The sequence below is a fragment of the Cydia fagiglandana genome, chromosome 19, assembly GCF_963556715.1.
Source record: "Cydia fagiglandana chromosome 19, ilCydFagi1.1, whole genome shotgun sequence".
Lineage (NCBI taxonomy): Eukaryota > Metazoa > Arthropoda > Insecta > Lepidoptera > Tortricidae > Cydia > Cydia fagiglandana.
The window spans coordinates 11,069,042-11,090,812 of NC_085950.1; the positions used below are offsets into that span (position 1 = coordinate 11,069,042).

The 21,771-nt window shown below is 39.0% G+C and overlaps 2 protein-coding genes and 2 long non-coding RNA genes across 5 annotated transcripts in view; 3 read left to right on the plus strand and 1 right to left on the minus strand.

Moving 5' to 3' along the window:
* LOC134673805 (uncharacterized) overlaps positions 1-21,771 on the plus strand; it is a 109,372-nt gene that overhangs the window by 61,485 nt on the left and 26,116 nt on the right. The gene's annotated exons all lie outside the window — the stretch shown is intronic.
* LOC134673749 (uncharacterized) overlaps positions 1-21,771 on the plus strand; it is a 78,833-nt gene that overhangs the window by 35,959 nt on the left and 21,103 nt on the right. The window lies entirely within an intron of this gene.
* Positions 515-6,246, plus strand: LOC134673723 (uncharacterized). The gene is made up of 3 exons (XR_010099506.1): positions 515-693; positions 4,686-4,773; positions 6,062-6,246. It is a non-coding gene; the product is annotated as an uncharacterized LOC134673723 (long non-coding RNA).
* Positions 7,499-10,202, minus strand: LOC134673933 (putative nuclease HARBI1). Of its 2 annotated transcripts, XM_063531973.1 has the most exons (6): positions 9,938-10,202; positions 9,463-9,593; positions 8,923-9,121; positions 8,391-8,535; positions 7,999-8,245; positions 7,499-7,675 (listed from the first exon to the last, which is right to left on the minus strand). In XM_063531973.1, exons 1-6 carry the CDS (start codon positions 10,160-10,162, stop codon positions 7,519-7,521), a joined length of 1,104 nt encoding a protein of 367 aa, XP_063388043.1. In that variant the 5' UTR covers positions 10,163-10,202; the 3' UTR covers positions 7,499-7,518. The 2 variants fall into 2 exon arrangements, with proteins under 2 accessions (XP_063388043.1, XP_063388044.1); XM_063531974.1 differs by lacking the exon at positions 9,463-9,593 and having other exon boundaries at positions 9,938-9,970.

Below are 21,771 nucleotides of genomic sequence, written 5' to 3' on the forward strand. Positions count from 1 at the left end.
CGAATACGATGGGCCTCTCGGAGCGCAAAGATATGAAGCGCAATGGGAGGCCCTCGCACAGGCGCTCGGGGAGCACGGGCCGGATAAGTCTGTCCAGGCTTGGAAAGTGGTAAGTAAATATAATTCCCATAACTAGGATCGCTCTGTGACTTGTCTGCAAAGAAGTCTTTCTAAACATGATAATTATTTAAATTAATTTTTGAATGAAATTACTAGAGATTGAATGGATAGTTGTTTGGCCGGATACCGGATACCAAATATCCGGTGGATCTCTAGAAATTGCAGTGCAATCTGTATAATATAAATAGTGCCATCATTATCACAACTTAATAATGTGGAAGTATAGTATAATGGCTAGTAAAATGAACATCTTAATTATATCTAAGGCATATTAATATACATTATAAAATATAATAATTATTATTTCAAAAACAGGTATGGGAATATAATTTTGCTGCTTAATTTTAAGGTGTCATTTAAAATTGCATGTGTCAATTATATTTTTTCTGTCAGACATGGCGTGACTTGAGCCGAAAGGCTCGGTCAAATAATGCTGCAGCCAACCGGGCTCGGGCCCAGACTGGCAATGCTGTGGAAATACCAATGGTCAGTCAGGAGGAACAGCTAATCCTGACTGCAATCGGAAAAGATACCTCCGAGGGAGTGGGTCCAGAGGAGTCAAGGATTGGAGATGTAAGTTCACATTTTTTAAACCATAGATAAATAAGTAAGCTCACCTGTCAGGTTAGGTTTTTTATAATGTGTTTACTATGTATTTTTATTGTTTTGTAACTTTTTTTATATTTTACTTTTATATTCATATTTTAAACAACCTAACTTGAGTTGAAAAAAAAATATAAAAATAATAATAGTTTTAAAACGTTAATTCACTTGATGCTATGGCAACAGCTGACAAGAAAATTGTCCTTCTGTTGTACATTAAGTGCCCTATAAGGGCCACATGCACCATTTACTATCCCGAGGTTAACCGGTTAAACCTGGAGTTATCATGGATACCAGTAGAATTTGACACTGGGTTAACCGGTTAACCCCGGGTTAGTGGGTGCAAGTGGCGCTTAGTAACACATGGAGATAATTGACAATTAATAACATTCATTTGGGTTTGGTTTGATTTTGTTTGATATTTTACATTTAACATTTGCTTGGGGTTGGTATAGTGAAACATTTTGCTATTTTATTCCCCAAAGGGGCGGCTCCCAACCCAATATTAATTTTTATGGCGCAACTCTGGGGTGACATAGAGTACAAAATAACATTTAACTGACTTTGGAAAAGGAAGAGCTGCTTTATTTATGAATAAAAAAAACCGTAGTCGGGTAAAAGTTTTAACAACGTTTTGCTTTTTAGGGTTCCGTACCCAAAGGGTAAAACGGGACCCTATTACTAAGACTTCGCTGTCCGTCCGTCCGTCCGTCCGTCCACCTGTCACCAGTCTGTATCTCACGAACCGTGATAGCTAGATAGTTGAAATTTTCACACATGATGTATTTCTGTTGCCGCTATAACAACAAATACTAATAATTTTTAAGAAAAAAAAACCGGCTTCTATGGGGCCCGGTGAAAGATTATGGTAGATGGTGCACTATGTAGAAAAGGAGGTAAAACGAGTACTTTCTAGTAGCATTTCGTTTCCGTAAGGGTCGTAGTTCTAGCCTAACCGAACCCACTTCTCTGATAGCAGTTCGGTTCTGTGAGGATCGCAGTTCGAACCTAATCAAACCCACTTTTCTAGTAGCATTTCGTTTCTGTAAGACTCGCAGTTCTAACCAAACCTAACCCACTTTTGTTCGGTTCTGTGAGGATCGCAGTTCAAACCTAACCTAACCCACTTAACGGCGCATGCGGTGCGGTGTACGGGAGTTTGAGCGGGAGGGGTTTGGCATCATCATACCCACATTTTATGGTAGGTAATCATAGTGGTTTATTTAGTTTAGGTATCATAGTGGTTTTCCGGGTCAAGGTCCGGGTCTCTGAGTCAGAGTCCGGGTCCGAGTCCCGGTCCGAGTCCGGGTCCGAGTCCGGGTCCGAGTCCGGGTCCGAGTCCGGATCCGAGTCCGGGTCCGAGTCCGAGTCCGAGTCCGGGTCCGAACCGGATCCGGGTATGAGTCCGGGTCCCAGTCCAAGTCAAAACCGAAATTCGAAATCACCAAACATGTACTATGCGTCGTTGAAGAGTTCTGTTCTGATCATCATCAGCAGTTCCACTTCATCAAATGCGACAGTTTTTAATGTAAATGCTTGATTTTATGATGAAAATACAAAAAATTCTATACGTATGCCTTTAAGATTTGAGGAGTTCCCTCGATTCCTTATGGATCCCAACATCAGAACTCGAGCTTGACAGAAATGTGGCTTAAAAACTAAACTTGCTTAACAAACATAACGAAGAGGACAAATCGCCAAACGTGAACTATGCGTCGTTGAAGAGTTCCGTTCTGATCATCATCAGCAGTTCCACTTCATCAAATGCGACAGTTTTTAATGAAAATGCTTGATTTTCTGATGAAAATACAAAAATCTCTATACGCATGCCTTTAAAATTTGAGGAGTTCCCTCGATTTCTCATGGATCCCATCATCAGAACTCGAGCTTGACAGAAATGTGGCTTAAAAACTAAACTTGCTTAACAAACATAACGAAGAGGACAAATCGCCAAACGTGAACTATGCGTCGTTGAAGAGTTCTGTTCTGATCATCATCAGCAGTTCCACTTCATCAAATGCGAGAGTTTTTAATGAAAATGCTTGATTTTCTGATGTAAATACAAAAATCTCTATTCGCATGCCTTTAAGATTTGAAGAGTTCCCTCGATTCCTCATGGATCCCATCATCAGAACTCGAGCTTGACAAAAATGTGGCTTAAAAACTTAACTTGCTTAACAAACATAACGAAGAGGACAAATCGCCAAACGTGAACTATGCGTCGTTGAAGAGTTCCGTTCTGATCATCATCAGCAGTTCCACTTCATCATAAGTCACTTTTTTGGATGTATATGCTTGATTTGTTGATAAAAACCTAAAAATCACTATATGTATGCCTTTAAGATTTGAGGAGTTCCCTCGATTCCTCATGGATCCCATCATCAGAACTGGGTTTTGACAAAAACGGGACCAATCTGTATGCATATACATTCAATCAAAAAAAGAATTTTCAAAATCGGTCCAGTAATGACGGAGATATGGAGTAACAAACATAAAAAATAAAAAAATAAATAAAAAAAATAAAAAACATACAACCGAATTGATAACCTCCTCCTTTGGGATTTGGAAGTCGGTTAAAAATAGAATAAAATAAAGATTTAAATGGGGCTCCCATACAACAAACGTGATTTTTGACCGAAGTTAAGCAACGTCGGGCGTGGTCAGTACTTGGATGGGTGACCGTTTTTTTTTTGCTTTTTTTCCGTTTTTTTTTTGCATTATGGTACGGAACCCTTCGTGCGCGAGTCCGACTCGCACTTGCCCGGTTATTTATCTCGATCTCTTGGCTGTGATATATTTGTACGGCAATTTTATTATTACTAATCTGTTTCATTATACTTATTAATCATATTTAAGTAACCAAAATAGCTCCTCATTAGTGTGCGGTGTATTCAGTGTTTGGTAGTACCATAATAGTCAAGCCAATTACCGGGTGTGGCCTGTAACACGAGCAAATAATTAAAACGTAGATTGTACTCCTCAAACGGTGACAATTTTGTTCAACAACTTTTAAAAATTATGAAGTATTTAGACTCCCTATTTTTCATACAAAATAAATATTATCTTCAATGGACGCCATTGCCACGCCATATCATTGTGATTGACGTTGCTTGTCACGCCTTAAAACATTACAAAATTCGCAACACATTGCGTCTTAGAATAAACTTTAAAATGTATTCAAAATCAAACCACAAGTTATTTTTAAAAGTCGCTGAACAAATGTTGGTCAGTATGAGGAGTACAGTCTACTGTTTAATTTTTTGCTCATATTACAGGCCACACCTGGGATATCATAATATGTACATATAATTTGCCAATTTATTATAGTTATATTTAGTATGAGTTATGATACAATAAAGCAGTGGTGGCCGAGTGGATTTGAAGTCCGACTTTCAATCCGGAGGTCGCGGATCCTAATCCTGGCTCGTACCAATGAGTTTTCCGGAACTTATGTACGAAATATCATTTGATATTTACCACTATCTTTTCGGTGAAGGAAAAACATCGTGAGGAAAGGAAACCTGTATACCTTTGCAAAGAAATTCAAAGGTGTATGTGAAGGCCCCAATCAGCTTTCGGCTAGCGTGGGGACTATAGCCCAAGCCCTCTCGCGCTTGAGAGGAGGCCTGTGCCTAGCAGTGGGACGCACATAGGTTGCATTATTATTATTATGTTATGATAACTGAAATAGACGGAACTACTAAAAGATATTAGGCTGGTTGTATGTACTTTTATAATTGTCTCAAATTCTGTATTTCCACAATAACTGTGTACTGTATTTCCACAAGGAACCCGCAAGAAATCAGTAGCATATAAAGGTTTTTTGTGCAACTTAAGTATGGGACAAGTAAATAAGTACTTAAATACAATAGACATTCCCCTTGTTGTAGATAGCGTTATTTATTATATTTACTGTGATATCACTTAGTTTCAGCTTGCTATAACATATTTTATGTCGACAGGACATCCTCAATCAACTAAAAATCCTCAACGAGACGCAACAAAAAAATTAGAACTTTTAAAGGAGAGCAACGTCATGTTGGCGAATAGGTAAGATTTTTTTTATTACTGATATCAACTAACAAATAAACGCAATATTTATGTATGTATGTATGTATGTATGTATGTACTATGCAGTAGTAGTAACACGCGAACGAATGGACAAACACGCGTTACCCTGAGGTTGAACTAACTATCTACTTAAAGGCTCATTCTCTGACCCATTGATGTATATATTTAAGGACTGACCTTACGGGCAATAAGAATGGGGACAGTACAGCGGTGTGACACCGCTACAACGCGATTGGTTGATGATCGCATCACGCGCGCAATTGGTTGATGAGTTTGCATCACGCGCGCGATTGGTCGCAACTAGTTGCGTTAGGCTGAACGATTGGCTCGAATTCGTGAGTGACACCGCTGGACTAGTACCATTTTTAGTGCCCATAAGGGCCATAACGCCCTTATTATATAGATAAAATACGCCAATGTTTTCAGTTTATGAGAGCCTTTGGGATACAATATTATTAACGCCTGAATTACTCAAGATTCCTCAGATCCACAGATAAATGGTTCCAGACCGTTAGTCACCAAACAAGTCTGTATTCTGCGTTTTTGTTCCTTTGGGTTTGTTATATATAGCAAAGAGAATTTGAAATACAGGCGAAGAATTGTCAAAGTAAATTATGTAGCCACAGTAAATTTGCTGCCATTTTTCGACAGTAAATTCAAACTGTTAGAACGCCATTTATTTGACTTTGATCCTTATTCATTCACTGATATGTATTAAGCTGTTAAATATTAATATTAACGCCATCTACTCGACACTAGACCAAAGATATGGTGCAATCTTTTCGAGCGATGGCGCCATAACCTTAATTTTGATATTTAACAAATTAACACATATCAGTGAAAAAATAAGGATCAAAGTCAAATAAATAGCGTTCTAACAGTTTGAATTTTCTGTAGAAAGATGGCAGTAAATGTACAGTACATTAATTTACCATGACAGTATCTAGTGACATGTTTTGGTTTATCCTCATTCGATAATTTTTGAGTATTTGTCAGAGAGATCCAATTTACATAGATGGATGTGACTTTAAAAGTAATCACGCTGACCTAGACAAGTCTGTAACGATGTGCTATTAAAATTAGTAGCAGACTTGTATTGATATGGCTCTAGTATAGTAAGCGTTTTTAATTTAAAAGACATGTCAAGATCGCTAACCTTCTTTCAAGTTCTTTCTAATGCTAAAAATAACGAACTGTAGTTATACATAGAATAAAGGAACTACTTCTTAATTATTATAATAATTATATTTTGTTAATATTGTTTCAGTAATCTTTTGGAGGAGACGGAGAACATAGAAAACTTGGAGGATACTGAAATAATGGAAGAGGAAGACGATTAATAGTAGTTAATTAATGTGACTTCATTCTTTCACACTTCTTCATGTAAGGCGTTATGTTTGTCTACACTCTAGTATACAATTGTGTTTTTAGCTACTAATACGAAAAAAATACATATTTCTTAAATAACTCAATTCTAATATCACAGAGTTTATCTTATTAGTCCCTTATTTAGAGCATTTGATAACTGGAGTCGCCATTAAGAGCTTACCCCTCTACCGAAAAACTTGCACAAATTTGCAAACTTTTGTATAAACTGACATGGCTATTTGTACATTACATACAAATCATGCAATACATTTGACGTCCCCTCCCCCGCAAAAATCGGCAGACTGTTTCGTACAGAAAAAGATAGCGATGCCGTCTCAAGTTACTAAATGCTCTAAGCTTATACTTACCTATTTAGATATTTAATTCTTAATGGAGAACAAGTAGCCAAATTTCATTTGAGATACCTTGGTGATGTAGGTACATTCATACGTGCTATGGTGGTGGTTTAGGTTCTACAGTTCACAGAACCTCACTTCTATTTAAAGTTGTAAGGTTTTGAAAAGGTTACTACAATAAGGCAATATAGAGGGCGCTACTAGGCCGGTTTACGTGAAACCGGTTCATATCTGCATTCAAGGGAGGAAGAAAGGAAGGAAAGTAGATTGTTAACCAAGTGACGAAAGGCACTAATGTCATATAATAGAGCGCCATTATGTCCGAGACACTACGGTAGACTAGTGCTCGACGCTGCACTAGTATTCGACATGGGCACTTTATGTCAAAGTGACAAGGATTAAATTTGAATACAGAAAAATCTTCGCCGTTCAAATCTAACCTATATTACTTTGACATAAAGTGAACGAATAATATATAGTGCAGCGTCGAGCACTAGTACTTCTACCTTAGGTCCGTGGGGTAGGGGGGATCAGGGGCTCCACAAGGCGCTCAGGCCGCTCAGCAAACGCCTAAGGGAGGCGACAAGTGACCCTCGCGCAAAGATTGGCCATAGCAATCGGCATTAAATATTGGGCACCCTATGACCCTACCAAGGGCGCAAAATTTTGATAGGTATTTAATTTTTTTAGCTTTAGCTATCTTATATAATTATTAATAAATGAGTCTGGATCCCCTTTAAAACCAAATCTCAACTGCTTATCTTAAAATTTCGAAAAAAAATCGTATATATAGAACAAAAATGACCCTCTTTCAGGACATGACAAATGAAAAAGCATTTAAGGCATATCCTTATTTAGGGACGCCATCTAGTGAGCTTTTGTGAGTAAGTGAGAAGTTTAAAAGAATGCATGCATACTTCGGCGGAAAGCCAGAATACCGTCTATAATATTTACTAATCTCTGCTTGAGCATAGCAAGACATATGAGGTAGGTATTTGTATCATAATAAAACATAGTAATAAGCAAAATATGTATTTATTAGCCGCGCACGCTTTTCCTGCGCCACTCTTAATAAGAGTCCGTTTTGGGCATGACGATGAGGAAGTTCTTGAGGAGCCCCTTCTTCAATTTCTTCTACGATTTCCACGGGAAGATCTCTGCAAGAAAAATGAGAAAATCAGTATCTAAGTACAGCATTTCCGGAACTATTAGTCGAGACCCATTGGTAGGTCGCGAGCAAATATTGAGTGAGCCCTGAAACTACTAGGACATTTGTGTCGAAAGATGGCAGTAAATTTACTGACTACATAATTTACTATGACAATATTCATCTATTTCAAATTCTCTTTGCACAACAACATGGAATTTTCTTCAATCACTCAGTGAACAATGAAATATATTATATTTGCTCTTATCTTTATTTATTTATTTAAACAATACGTTTATGTAAGGACAAATTATTAATGTTAAGCACACTTACCTGTAATATTGCATTATGTTGTATAATACGCAACATACATTTATCATCGACGATGCCTTCGCTGGGCTGTAGTGTAAGACGCGGTCGTGACCCAGGCACCGGAACACATTTTTGAGGTACCCATTGGTCCGCTCAATTATGTTGCGCACACGACAGTGCCAGGCAGTGTACCTTGCTTCTGGGCTTCCCTGGGCAGGATTCAACACTGGCGTCATGAGCCATGGCTCGAGAGCATACCCCGAGTCACCTGAAATTATTTGGTTAACTACACAACAGTTAAGCATCCGAACAATTAACGAAACTTCCCTTTTACTTAATTATGTTTTATAATAGGTATATTCACTAAGATATGATCGAAGTACAGACAGATACACGCACAATTTTCTGCTTACCCAAAAGGAAATAATCCCCAATGTGGCCGTTGTACAATCTTCTTAATTCATCCTTAATGGAAGAATTGTTAAATATGAACGAGTCATGCACTCGGCCGGGAAACCTTGCGTTCACTGCCAAGATTTTGCAGTTGACATCTGCAACCTGAAAAGTATGAGGTATGATTTTTATATTTGTAGTACTTAGTTTGTTATTTATTTATAAGATTGCTGCGCCCTTGCAGGGTCCATATTATGTATAAGTACCTACCTACCTAATATTATGTAAGTACTTAATATGTTTGCAATAAATGCTTATGATTTTTTATTTTATTTTATTTTTTCTTAATTGAGTATTAGTGACAACTAAGTAGTAACATAGATATTAATTTTAATGAATTATCTGGATCTATCTAGATTACATCTGTGTAAGATTGTCCCATAGAGATTATATTTTATTAATTAATTATAATATACTTATATTGTTGCCCGTTAGGAGGATTTTATGATTAATATTGAAATATTTTCATTTGTAACTATAATTAAAACTTACTAGCTGTACATTAAGAGCATGAACACCTTTGCGGTTTAGATACTGCACTCCATGAGGCAGAGGTGGAGGAAATATCTTCACTTGGGTGCAGTCTACTGCACCCAAGATATTTGGCAGACGGTATGCCTCCTCAAATCCTGTGGCAACTGATCGCCGGGACCGTTCATTTCCAGGAAATATTATCCATTGGTCTTTAAGTCTGTAAAAATTGGCATTGTGTGGTAGAACTTAACCTTAGTCATACCTAGCTAATAGTGTATTTCCAAATTATGTATCCAATGTAAGTAAACTTATACCTAACTATCAAATAATACCTATCTCATTGCACAATACAGCCACACTCTTACTTATAAATTCAAAAAAGGCAAAACTGCTAAGATAGCCCTAGCCTTATTCTCTATATATATATTCTCATACATAGAAAACCTATCATTCACCACCTGTATATATTTGGCTCGAGGAATAAGAAAGTATGTTTAAGTAGAAAATCACAGAACCAACAGTTTTTTATGTAGTTTTTCAGTGCTCAAATGAACATACCTTCTGTTGACAGCGTCTACAAATTGATCGAGATACCGGCTTACGGTTGTTTGACCAATGCATAAACCATGGTCCTGACCAGTCCCACATTGGTAATTTCCATCAGCCAGCAGATGTAACGCTGTTAGAACCTAAAACAAATAAATTAGGCTTTTAATTATTTAAGTAAGTACATTTTCCCCCTTAAGCAATACATTTTAAGGTAAAAATTAGCTTTAGTAACCTTTGTTATAAATAACAATTGCACCCAAATATGTATCAGCTAATTTTGTGTGATTGTGCGTCATCTTCACATACAAACTTTTGGATTTTAAATATTATATATAGTAGAATTTAGTAGCATGGTCATAATTTCTTAGAAGTTTCACGTTGAAAACAACACTTGCACTGAGTGTGCTATCAAAATTATTGCAGTCTTATCTTGGTCTAACTCTAGAATTAACTATACGAGGAACACTGCAATATTATAGCTCACCTTAAAGTGAGTTGGCAATCCATCACCATTGTGAGGCTGAAGGTCCACGTTCAGTTCTCCACATAAGTAAAAAACCACCTCCTTCCGAAATCTATATATATGCCGGAACTCTTTATCCGGCATATCGAAGGGGTTTGCGGCATCCCTTAGAGTTCGGCGCTGAATCTTTCTTCTTTCTTTTTCCTCCGCAGCAGCCGCGTGCTGGTAGAAAAAAAATCTCGACATCCCTGCGAAGAAAATATTGACAATATAATATGCAGCGGAACGTTTTAACTATTAACTCTTAATAAAAACATAGAAAAACTGATACTTACTGGTAATTTATATCTTAAAATAGGTTTTTTTCAAAAGCTCTGCATCCACGACAAGGCTTGTCGTGACCTAAGAGGCACTTAGATAAAACTAACTAAGTTGAACTGTCAAAATGGGACAATCTGTCAAATTATCCACATGTTATCCAACGACCATGTTATGCAAATTGTCTTCTATCATCTACCGCTGTCAAATGTAGATAACTCCATATATCGTCTGCAACCATAGTAAGGAGGATAAAATCAAGAATGACTACCGTTTTATTAACATAATGCATCAAAAAACCGGGCAAGTGCGAGTCGGACTCGCGCACGAAGGGTTCCGTACCATAAAGCAAAAAAAAACGGGAAAAAATGCAAAAAGAAAACGGTCACCCATCCAAGTACTGACCACGCCCGACGTTGCTTAACTTTGGTCAAAAATCACGTTTGCTGTATGGGAGCCCCACTTAAATCTTTATTTTATTCTGTTTTTAGTATTTGTTGTTATAGCGGCAACAGAAATACATCATCTGTGAAAATTTCAACTGTCTAACTATCACGGTTCGTGAGATACAGCCTGGTGACAGACGGACGGACGGACGGACGGACGGACGGACAGCGAAGTCTTAGTAATAGGGTCCCGTTTTACCCTTTGGGTACGAAACCCTAAAAAGGCAACACTTGATTTGAAGTTCACCTTGTCAACAGTATGGTTGTCCTTTTTTGACAAATGGCATTTTAAAAGAGCGAGGAGAGAGAAATTATACTAGTTGCTGCGCCGTCAAAGAGAACAGAAAACGTAGGGGCCTTGTCAATTTGTATAAAGCTGCCACTCATTTAAACATTTTCCAATTTGGAAGTGTAATAATAAAACTAACTATTCGTTTTCGAACTTCGTCCGACACACGTCCGACATTTTAATAAAGCCAGCCATTGAATGGATTTTTCATAAACTCTAGGCATTGACAATCGTGGTGACTTACGAATGATAGTCGATAACGTCATACAATATCGACGTGGTATTCTTATCGTAGCCTGTAGCCATGTTCAGCAAAACGATAAAATTACGACTATCGTTAAATGACGACAGTCGATTCCACGCGCGATATGATAAAACCTTGCTAAGCCTACTGCACAATTTATATCTCTCTAGTAAATGCAAGCACGACGGTTTGCTTAAAAGGGTAAAAAGAGAATACCTAAACCAATCGATTGCTAATGCACCAAACACTTCCAGGTCCCTTTGGCGTATGATCAAATCACAAACAAACAAGGGGTCGCGGGGGGGAGGCGCGCTGAGTGTGCTGCGGCATGCAGTATGCGGCCCAACTGGCTCGGACACTCAGCTTGCTGAATCCCTCAACGCGTACTACATATCTGTCGTGCGTGATACGCCACAGAGACCTGAGATTGCAAATGCAATGAATCATTTGCGAATGAACGTCCCAGGTGTTGCGAAAACAATGTTTCTTGCGCCATTCACAGTTGGGGAACTCATAGCAATAATAAAAAAGATAAAGCCTAAGGGCACTAAAGATATATATGGTCTCCCGACTCATATATTGCGTAGTCTTCTAGCTAATTTTTTGTATGCATTGTGCTATTTATTTAATAAGTCCGCGTGTAACGGTAATTATCCTGTCTCTCTAAAGAAAATAAAGGTAACACCTGTTTACAAAGGAAAGGGCTCCCAGAAAGAACAAAAATGTTACAGGCCTATATCGATTGTTCCGGCTGTGTCGAAAATGTTTGAGATGGGACTGTGTAATCGACTAACAAAATTCTTAATTATGAACAAGTCACTCTGTGAACAGCAGTACGCCTACCAAACCGGTAAATCCACGACCGGTGCCGCTCGACTATTATTGCGAACGGTGTTGGACAAACTGGAAAATAGGAAGCGCGTAGCTGCTGTTTTCTTTGATTTATCACGAGCTTTCGATCTAGTCGACCACAGTCTCATCGCGAGCAAGTTGAGCCATTACGGCGTCCGGGGAATTGCTCAGAAGGTCATTATGTCATTCTTGAGTGACAGGGAGCAATCTACGGATGTTAATAATGAACGATCGAGTCTAAACCCGATAGGTGACAGATCTGTGCCCCAGGGATCAAATATAGGAAATAATATATTTCTTATCCTCATGAACGACCTTCCCTTTGACTCGCCTATTGTGGATTTTATAATGTACGCAGACGACATCTGTGCCATTGTGAATGCAGAGAGCAGGGACCAGCTGCTAAGAAATGTTCAGTCTGTCATTCTGCGCCTCTCGGATTGGTTCACTGTAAACGGAATGATACTAAATCTTGAAAAAACTAGTATTACAGAATTTAACTTGAAGCGGAGCACAGATGCCGCTGCCACTTCAGACTCGGTACTCGTACAAAATACTCCAGTCACTTTTGTTATGCATGCTAAGTTCTTGGGTTTTACTCTGGACTCCGGTCTGCAATGGCAGGAACATATTGACAGGATATGCAGCAAACTCAACTCGGCCTACTATATAATATCTCGGCTTATGCCTATCCTGTCTAAGGAGAACCTAATGATAGCCTACCATGCATACTGTCATTCTGTTCTGTCGTATGGAGTAGATTTATGGGGCCTGGCTGCTGACAGGGACAGACCATTCCTCATACAAAAGAAAATTATAAGGAAAATGGCACGGGTGGCCCCTGACGCGCCAGCTCGTCAGTTATTTATGGACTTCCATATTCTAACGTTACCTTCTATGTTAATTCTAGAGGTAGTTAAATATGTTAGGCTAAATTTAGAAAAGTTTCCGAGGAAAATATGGACTAGCAACCGCTTCCAGGATCAGAGGCGACACGACCTAGATCTGCCGAAACATAGATTAAGAAAATCTGCTCTCTGCTTACACATACTAGGACCTAAACTTTATAATAAGATCCCAACGAGTATAAAAAACGTTCGCACCAACTTAGGATTTATATTAAAACTGAAGTCGTTTTTAATCCAAAAGGCCTATTATTCCGTTGCTGAATTCTTGGATGAATAGCTCGACGATAACTATTATTTTTAAATTTTTATGACATTCTGAGAATTTTATTGTTGTATATTTCTTTTTGTATTAATGTATTTATGTTTGACTTCCATCTCGCATACCTATGTACCTAATTATAAGATAACACTGACAATGTATGATTAATACAAATAAAATGAATATGAATATATGAATAAATTATATGTACCACAGTTTTTAGAGTGTGCTTTTAATAAGGCCAGTTGCGTTTGATCGAATATACTACGTAGTACACCCAAGTTCTCTGCGTACTCATCCCTAGGTGCGAATATTAGGTCATTAATAGTGTCATTATCTAAATAATGGGATCCACAAGTCACCAATTCTCTACCGTAAACTAGAAAGGATGGTGTATGACTAGTCACTTCATTTACCGATGAGTTGATAGCAAACTGGATTTTTGGGATATTGGAATCCCATGACCTGTGATCATTATTCTCTATAAAGCATGAGATGGCCGTAACGATAGTTTTATTATACCTTTCTACCGAATTTACTTGAGGACTATATTTAGGGGTGTATTGAATGTCAGGAATTTTATATTTAGTAAATAATGATTTGAGAGTATTACTGACGTACTGTTTTCCATTGTCCATTAAAATCGTTTTTGGAATGCCATGTACCAGAAATACTTGTTCCTCTAGTATACGCGAAATGATTTCAGCAGTCGCTCGTCGTATGGGAAATAGCAGACAGTATTTAGTGAAGCAGCATGTTACGACTAATAGAAATGTGTTTTGTTTTCTAGATGGCGGCAGAGGTCCGACTAGGTCTGTACTGATCATTTGAAATGGTCTACTACAATCTTTTGGCCGGCCCATAGTACCCAGAGTGGTGTGATTGGCATGTTTATACGATTTGCAAACATCACAATCCCCTACAAATTCAGTCACATCCTTATGCATGTCCGGCCAGAAATATTTAAGAGACAGACGTTTGTATGTTTTTAGAACACCAAAATGACCAGCTGAAGGACAAGAGTGATTTTGTTCAAGAACCTGCCGTCTGTTTTCCAATGGAATTACCTCTTTCCACTCAAACTCTTTTACAAGAGGATTTAGAGTTCTTTTGTAGCGATATAGTTTATTATTTATGACCTGATAGTCCAAAAACGATGCGGGTGTATTTTGACACCCATTAAAAATGTTTAGGTACCAAGGATCTGTTATAGCCGCTAGACTGTGGCTCGTACTTGGTGCTGACGTATCAATAGCTGAAACTGGTATACGAGATAGGCTATCGGGAACTACGTTATCAACACCTCGACGATGTCTTATTTCGCAATCAAATGCCGAAAGTCTGACGCCCCATCTAGCTAAACGGCCCGTAGGGTTATTTAAGTTCAGAAACCACTTAAGCGCTGAGTGGTCCGTATAGACAATAAATTTTTGACCGTTTTCAAGGTAGCAACGCCAATGTTCGACCGCCGTTAGAAGAGCAAGCGCCTCGCGCTCTGTAGCGCTATAGTTTTGTTCCTGTTTAGTTAGAGCTTTACTCATGTACGCAATCACTCTCTCGGTATTGTCTTGAATTTGGGTTAATACCGCGCCAATGCCTACATCACTAGCGTCACAGTGTACCTGGAATGGCTTAGAATAGTCAGGACATGACAATATTGGGGTAGAAACTAGACAGTCCTTCAAGGCTCTGAAGGCCGCATCCGCTTCGGTCGTTCACGCGAACGGAGGTGCAGTTTTTGTTTGAGACGTTAACTTATTCAAGGGAGCAGCTAGAGAGCTGAAATTAGGTATGAACCTCCGATACCAAGAAGCTGCGCCTAAAAACTTCCTAACTTCTTTGCGGTTTTTAGGAGTAGGATAACTAACAACAGCATCGACTTTGTCAGGATCAGCGTGTAAACCATTGGAATCCACCACATAGCCTAAATACTTTAATTGCTTCCTAAAGAACTGGCTCTTCCCGTAGTTTATAGTTAGGTTCGCGGTCTTCAGTTTTTCTTTAACCCGAACCAAGAGAGAAATGTGTTGTTCAAAAGTAGGAGATACTATTATGATGTCGTCAATAAACACAAAGACCTTATACTCAAATTCTGGACCATAGAACAGTCTATCTACGAGGCGTTGTTGTGTAGCTGATGCATTGGTCAAACCGAAAGGCATTGATTTAAATTGGAAGGTACCCCGGGACGGAATATAAAAAGCTGTCTTGCATCTATCCTCCTGTCTAATCGGTATTTGCCAAAAACTTTTAGAGAGATCCAAGCTAGTAAGGTATTTTGCATCGCGTAAATTATCTAAAATTTCGGCTATATAAGGTAGGCTATATGCGTCTTTCTTTGTTACAGCATTGAGCTTCCGACTGTCTAGACAAAATCTTAGTTTACCGTCTTTTTTAGGTGTGAGCAGAACCGGTGACGACCAAGCGCTGTCGCAAGGTTCAATTACGTCGTCCTTAAGCATTTCATCGATCTGTTCAATTAATACGCACTGTTTTTCTAGTGGCATCCTATAATAACGTTGACGAATGGGGGCAGCATCCCCAGTGTCAATAATATGAGTAGTTAGGGTAGTCCTACCTAGACCACACTTTTCATAGGATATGTCATAGAACTGTGAAATGATGTGATCAGCAGTCGTTTTTTGGTCGTTAGATAAATGGTCGTAACTACACAGCTGTTTAGTATTATCTAATTCAATACTAGCAAGCGCAACCTCGGACTCGGGTCGCATCAAAACGCGAGATAAATGTTCAGGAAACAACCCAAACTTTCTCCAGAAATCCATGCCAAGAATGAGCGAGTTCTGTACACTGGGCACGGCGTGGACAGCTAAGAAGTGATTTTGATCTAGAAACCTTACAGATATGTACATAATACCCAAGCAAGGTAGTTTATGGCGACCGGCCGATATGAGATCCGTTGACGGCCCCTGCTGTAAGGTGAATCCCTTTTCCAAAAAATATGTATGCGAATTATTTCCTAGAATCGTCACCGGGCTACCGGTATCTAGCAATCCTATTAGTGGCTTATCTTGAAGTTCGACCATAACGTGAGGACGAGAACGATCAGAATGTACATTGTGGATTGAAGAAACAGAGTAGCATGAAAAGAAGCTTGAAATGAAATTAAGCCAATTGGCCCAGTCAGCACTGTCATGTTTATTAACGCTAGTTGGACGTAGTTTAGGGTAAAAGATCCAACCCACAAAAATCTGTCAGTGAAATTTGAACTTTCTGTCAAAGGAAAAAGTCATTCATTTAAATGACAAATTTTAAAGGATGGATCTTTTACGCTAAACTACGTCCAGTTGTATTCATCATGCGTTCTCCATTTCTGCAACCCACCGCATCTAGTTTTTTTGAACAGCTGACTTGCAATCCGGGCAGTCCGGGTAACGCACGCCCTTTTTGCCGCATTTAAAACAAATCAGGAAATGGGGTTGACTACAAGTCTTTAAAGAGTGCGAATTCACGCGACATCTAGGACAATATAGGTTTTTAGAATTAGAATTAGTCTTCGTCTCTATTGCATTAACGTTTATTTTATTCGTCTGGTCCGTATATTTTTTTGTATATTGATTGCCACTATTTGGGTAGGATTTGAAAAATCTAGGTTTATCATTGTTATCCTGCCTGTAGTTGGAATTACTAAACCCTTGCGAAGCACCAAACCGGTTACTGGAAGTGCTGGGATTCTGCCTGTCGTACGCAAATTCCCGCGCCAGTGTATCGGAATTAACCTTAGGTGGCTCCTGAAAATGAGCCATGCGAGACTGTATATTTTCGTAGCTGCGGCATAAATCCAGAAGACCCTGAATACTAGTGATATTGGGAGACGCTGCCAAAGTACTAGCATATATAGGCCGTATATTATGCATCAGTATCTCCAGTTTTTCCTCTTCGGACGGTTGTTTGGTAAGCCTAGAGAACATACCCTGCATAATAGAAACATAAATTGTAATGTTCTCTTGCTCGCCTTGTGTCCGCTTCTTTATTTCAGACATCCAAAGATAGTCGTAGTTAGCTTGACTGAAATCCTGTATTAAGAGCTTAACTAGGTCATCCCATGACTGAACCCTATTTCTGGCACAGCGGTACCAATGCAGAGCAGAGTCAGTAAAAATTTCGTAGCCAAAAGACAGCAGCTTGTCCTTGGACATACCTCTGGAAATCGCTAGTTCCTCAGCTTTTTGTATGAAAGACCGCACACACGTTTTACCAGAGAACTTCAGCTTATTAACCACATCTGAAATAAGCCTTTTCTCACAGGTCACCGAAATGAGGTCTGACAGTGGGTCAGAGCCGGATGGAATCGAAGATGGTTCGGTTTTCAAAGACTTAAGTTCGCTGAACTGCTGTTTAAAACTTCTAGATAGCTCCGAGTAAATTGAGTTATCCGCCTCTGCCCTATCTACCCTAATGAGTCAGTAGTAGACATGATGAAGCATAGTCTCTGTCCGTGAATAACCATTTTTGTCATATTTAGATTTTAAAGACGTTATGTTGTCCTTCGTTTTAACCAAGGTATCTTTAACCTGTGCTAAATCTGTTTTTGGATCTAAGTGAGACTCTAATATGTCTTCGGGGGGTAGCAATGGACCTAATTTGACAATCTGTTTCCTAAGCTCCTGTTCAAGTTAATTAATATACGGTTTGATGTTTACGCCATCTACTATGTAATCACAATAATTTTAAAGTCCTAATTTTGCATGTGAACCATTGAACTTATCAATCTTATGTATTAAAACTCATTACTTCGAATAGATGGCGTTACGGGTCCTAAAAATCATCAAGCCTACTTGTTTACTTCAATAAATTGTCTTGCACTACCTATCTGCATGAACGCTGCATTTTTAATTCTCCCACACCTCTCATCGACCGGTACAAAAGTGGTCCTTCGAGCCGGATATAAGAACTATATTAGTGTGACATCGAAATTAACCTCAAATGTTGTTTACGTTTTTACAAATTTAAATGGATTTAAGAAGAAATTAAAGTGAAAAAACTGTATAATAAGTGATAAATAGACTTGATAAGTGTATACAAACGTTGGTGTGTGTATATCTTCATTATGGAAGACTATATAAAGGAACAAGAAAACGTGTACGCGTTGTTGGCGAAAACTATTTCAAATTATAAGAAATCGCCGAAACAAAGATTAACTAGTGGTTATGTACAGTTACGGATGGAAATATTGACCGAATATTGGAATCAGTTTCACAACAATCATATGGAAATGTTAAAATTGGTACCTAAACAAGATCGCGGACAGTATGAATATTTCACAAAAGATTATTTTATGGAAGTCGAAGAACAATACATCGAAATACGGTCAAATATGATGGACTTGTTATTGAAGTTAAATTCACGAAGCGGAGAAAGTACATCGAGTTCACATAACCCTCCAACTGCCACTAGTGTGAGTGATGAAGTCCGGTTGCCGAAAATTAATATTCCACAGTACTCGGGCAGTTATCACGAATGGACTTCGTTTCACGATATGTACACATCGCTAATACACAATAAAACCACACTCAATAAAGTGCAAAAAATGCATTATTTAAAAAGTAGTTTATCAGGTGAGGCGGAACAATTACTTAAGCACATACCTGTCAGCGAGAGTAATTACGACATGGCATGGAATATTTTATTAAAAAGATACAACAACAAACGAATTATTGTAAACACTATTTTGGCACGATTAGTGAATCAACGAAAATTAGCTACGGGAACATCGAAAGGGTTACGAGAGTTGTTAGACACCACAAGTGAATGTATGAATAAATTGAAAAATCAAGATATACAAGTTGATACATGGGATACACTGGTAATTCATTTAATTGTGAATAAATTAGACTCCGAATCACACAAAGAATGGGAACTCGAGCTCGGGTCCCTAGAGATTAGTGAATTACCAACACTAAACATGTTAAACAAGTTCCTGGAAAAAAGATTTCGTGTTTTGGAAATGATACAAGCTCCGTCGCCGAGTGCACCTGTCAACAAAAGAAGTTTTCATGTAAATAAAAGCGAACAGAAATGCATTTTTTGTAACCAAGACCACCTATTATACACTTGTAAGGAGTTTACGAAATTGGCAGTAGATAAGAGAGTGGAATATGTGCAAGGCTGGCGGCTTTGTTTTAATTGCCTAGTACCGGGGCATTCAGTCAAGTTCTGCAAACATCGATCTTCTTGCCGCCGATGTGGGAGAAAACACCACTCTCTGCTACACAGCACGGGGAGCCCGCAGTCTCAGACCTCTGCGCCGGTTCCGGAGGCATCAGCGCAGCTTTTAGAGGAAAAAGAAGATACAAAGGAAGAAAAAGAAGATAAAAATAAAAAGAATATTATATCTCACCTCACTACGGGGAGTCACGCGCGACTGATGCCAACTGCATTAGTGCAAGTATACGCGGAGAACGGAGAAAAACACTTGATGAGAGCGCTGTTGGACCCATGCTCACAGGAGTCTTTTATAACTGAGGCCGCCGCACAAAAGCTTCGTTTACGACGTACCTCAGTCAGTGGGCATGTCACGGGAGTTGAGAAAATGAAGACTACGCTCAAGTATGTAACAGAAATAGAGTTCTCATCAAGAATCGAGCTTAAGATGAAGATGAAGGCAACTACTTACGTTGTACGTCACATCACCGACATTATGCCGGAGAATGAAGTCAAGATGGAAAACTGGAAACATGTAGAGAAGTTGTGCCTCGCAGATCCAACATGTCACACTCCAGGTCATATCGACTTGCTTTTAGGAGTCGAAGTTTGGAGCGAAGTTATTAAACCTGGAGTGATCAAGGGCCCCTCAGGAACACCTATAGCACAAGATAGTCACCTGGGGTGGATAGTTTGCGGAAATGTGAGGACAGAGCACACTGCCACAAAAAACATCGTCAGCATGCATCTTAATGTTGATCTTAACAACATGCTGAAGAAGTTCTGGGAGTTAGAAACCATAGAAGAAGAAAGTAATACACTAACCTCAGACGAAAAGAAGGCAGAAGACATTTATGAGAAGACACACAAAAGAAAAGAAGATGGTCGTTACGTGGTCAGGTTGCCATTTAGAGAAGAACCACCTGTGCTACCACGTGACTCACGAGATATAGCAGTGAAGAGATGGATGTCGCTAGAAAGAAGATTAGATAAGAATCCAAAATTGAAACAAGATTACAACGACGTCTTACAAGAGTACTTAGATCTGCAACACATGAAGAAGGTAGATGATGAAGAAAGAGCCGAGAATTGCGTGTACCTACCACATCATGCTGTTGTAAGAGACGACAAACAAACCACACGAGTTAGAGTTGTATTTCATGCGTCATGTGCTGGAACTAATGGGGTCACCTTAAACGATGCATTGCTCGTAGGTCCTACTCTGCAAGAAGATTTACGCGATATACTGCTTAGATGGAGAACGCACAAAATCGCATATGTCGCAGATATCATTAAAATGTATCGGCAGATCGAAGTTAACGACGCAGAGACAGATTATCAAAGAATTGTTTGGAGAAGTGATGCTCAAAAACCGATAGAAGACTACAAGCTACTTACCGTTACCTTCGGGACCTCTTGCGCTCCCTACTTGGCTATCAAAACCTTACGTCAAGTTGCGATAGATGAGGGTCAAGAGTATCCTGAAGCACAGCGTATAATACTAGAGGATTTCTACATGGATGACGTCCTGTCGGGGCATGAAACAGAAGATGAAGCTAAAAGAAATCAGAAAGAAATCACAGCAATTCTCAAAAAGGGTGGGTTTGAACTTCAAAAGTGGAGTTCAAATAGTGAAGCATTCATGCAAGAGATTGAACCTGTAAAACGATCCCCAAAGGCCCAGAGAGAAGTAGATGGAAGAGACAGTATTAAGACTTTGGGTATAATTTGGAACACTAAAGAAGATAAATTACAAATAACGAATAATTTGAAAGACTTACCTGAACAACCTGTCACGAAGAGGAATGTTTTAGCAGATATAGCTTCATTATTTGATCCGATGGGTTGGCTGGCGCCTGCGGTAGTCATCGCTAAAACATTCATGCAAAAATTATGGCAGTTAGGTGTTGGTTGGGATGAAGAACTCGCAGATGACGTGAAGGAAGAGTGGTTGAAGTTTAGAAAAGAGATTCCTGCATTGACAGAAGTAAAGATAAATCGCTGGATACATACAAATGCAGACAGAAGCTCGATGGAGATTCATGGATTCGCTGACGCCTCGATGAGCGCTTACGCAGCAGTAATATACGTCCGAATTATCGACACAGACGGGCAAGTACAAGTATCGCTACTCACGGCTAAAACGAAAACAGCGCCTTTGAAGCAAATATCCATGCCAAGATTGGAGATGTGCGCTGCTGTTCTGCTGGGTAGACTTCTGAAACATGTTGTAAGCATATTAAAAGTTGACAAACATCAAGTATTTGCCTGGTCAGATTCACAAGTTGTACTGTCATGGATAAAAGGCGACCCAGGTCGATGGACTCCTTTTGTAAAAAATCGAGTTACTGAAATTAAGAAAATGAATGAGATA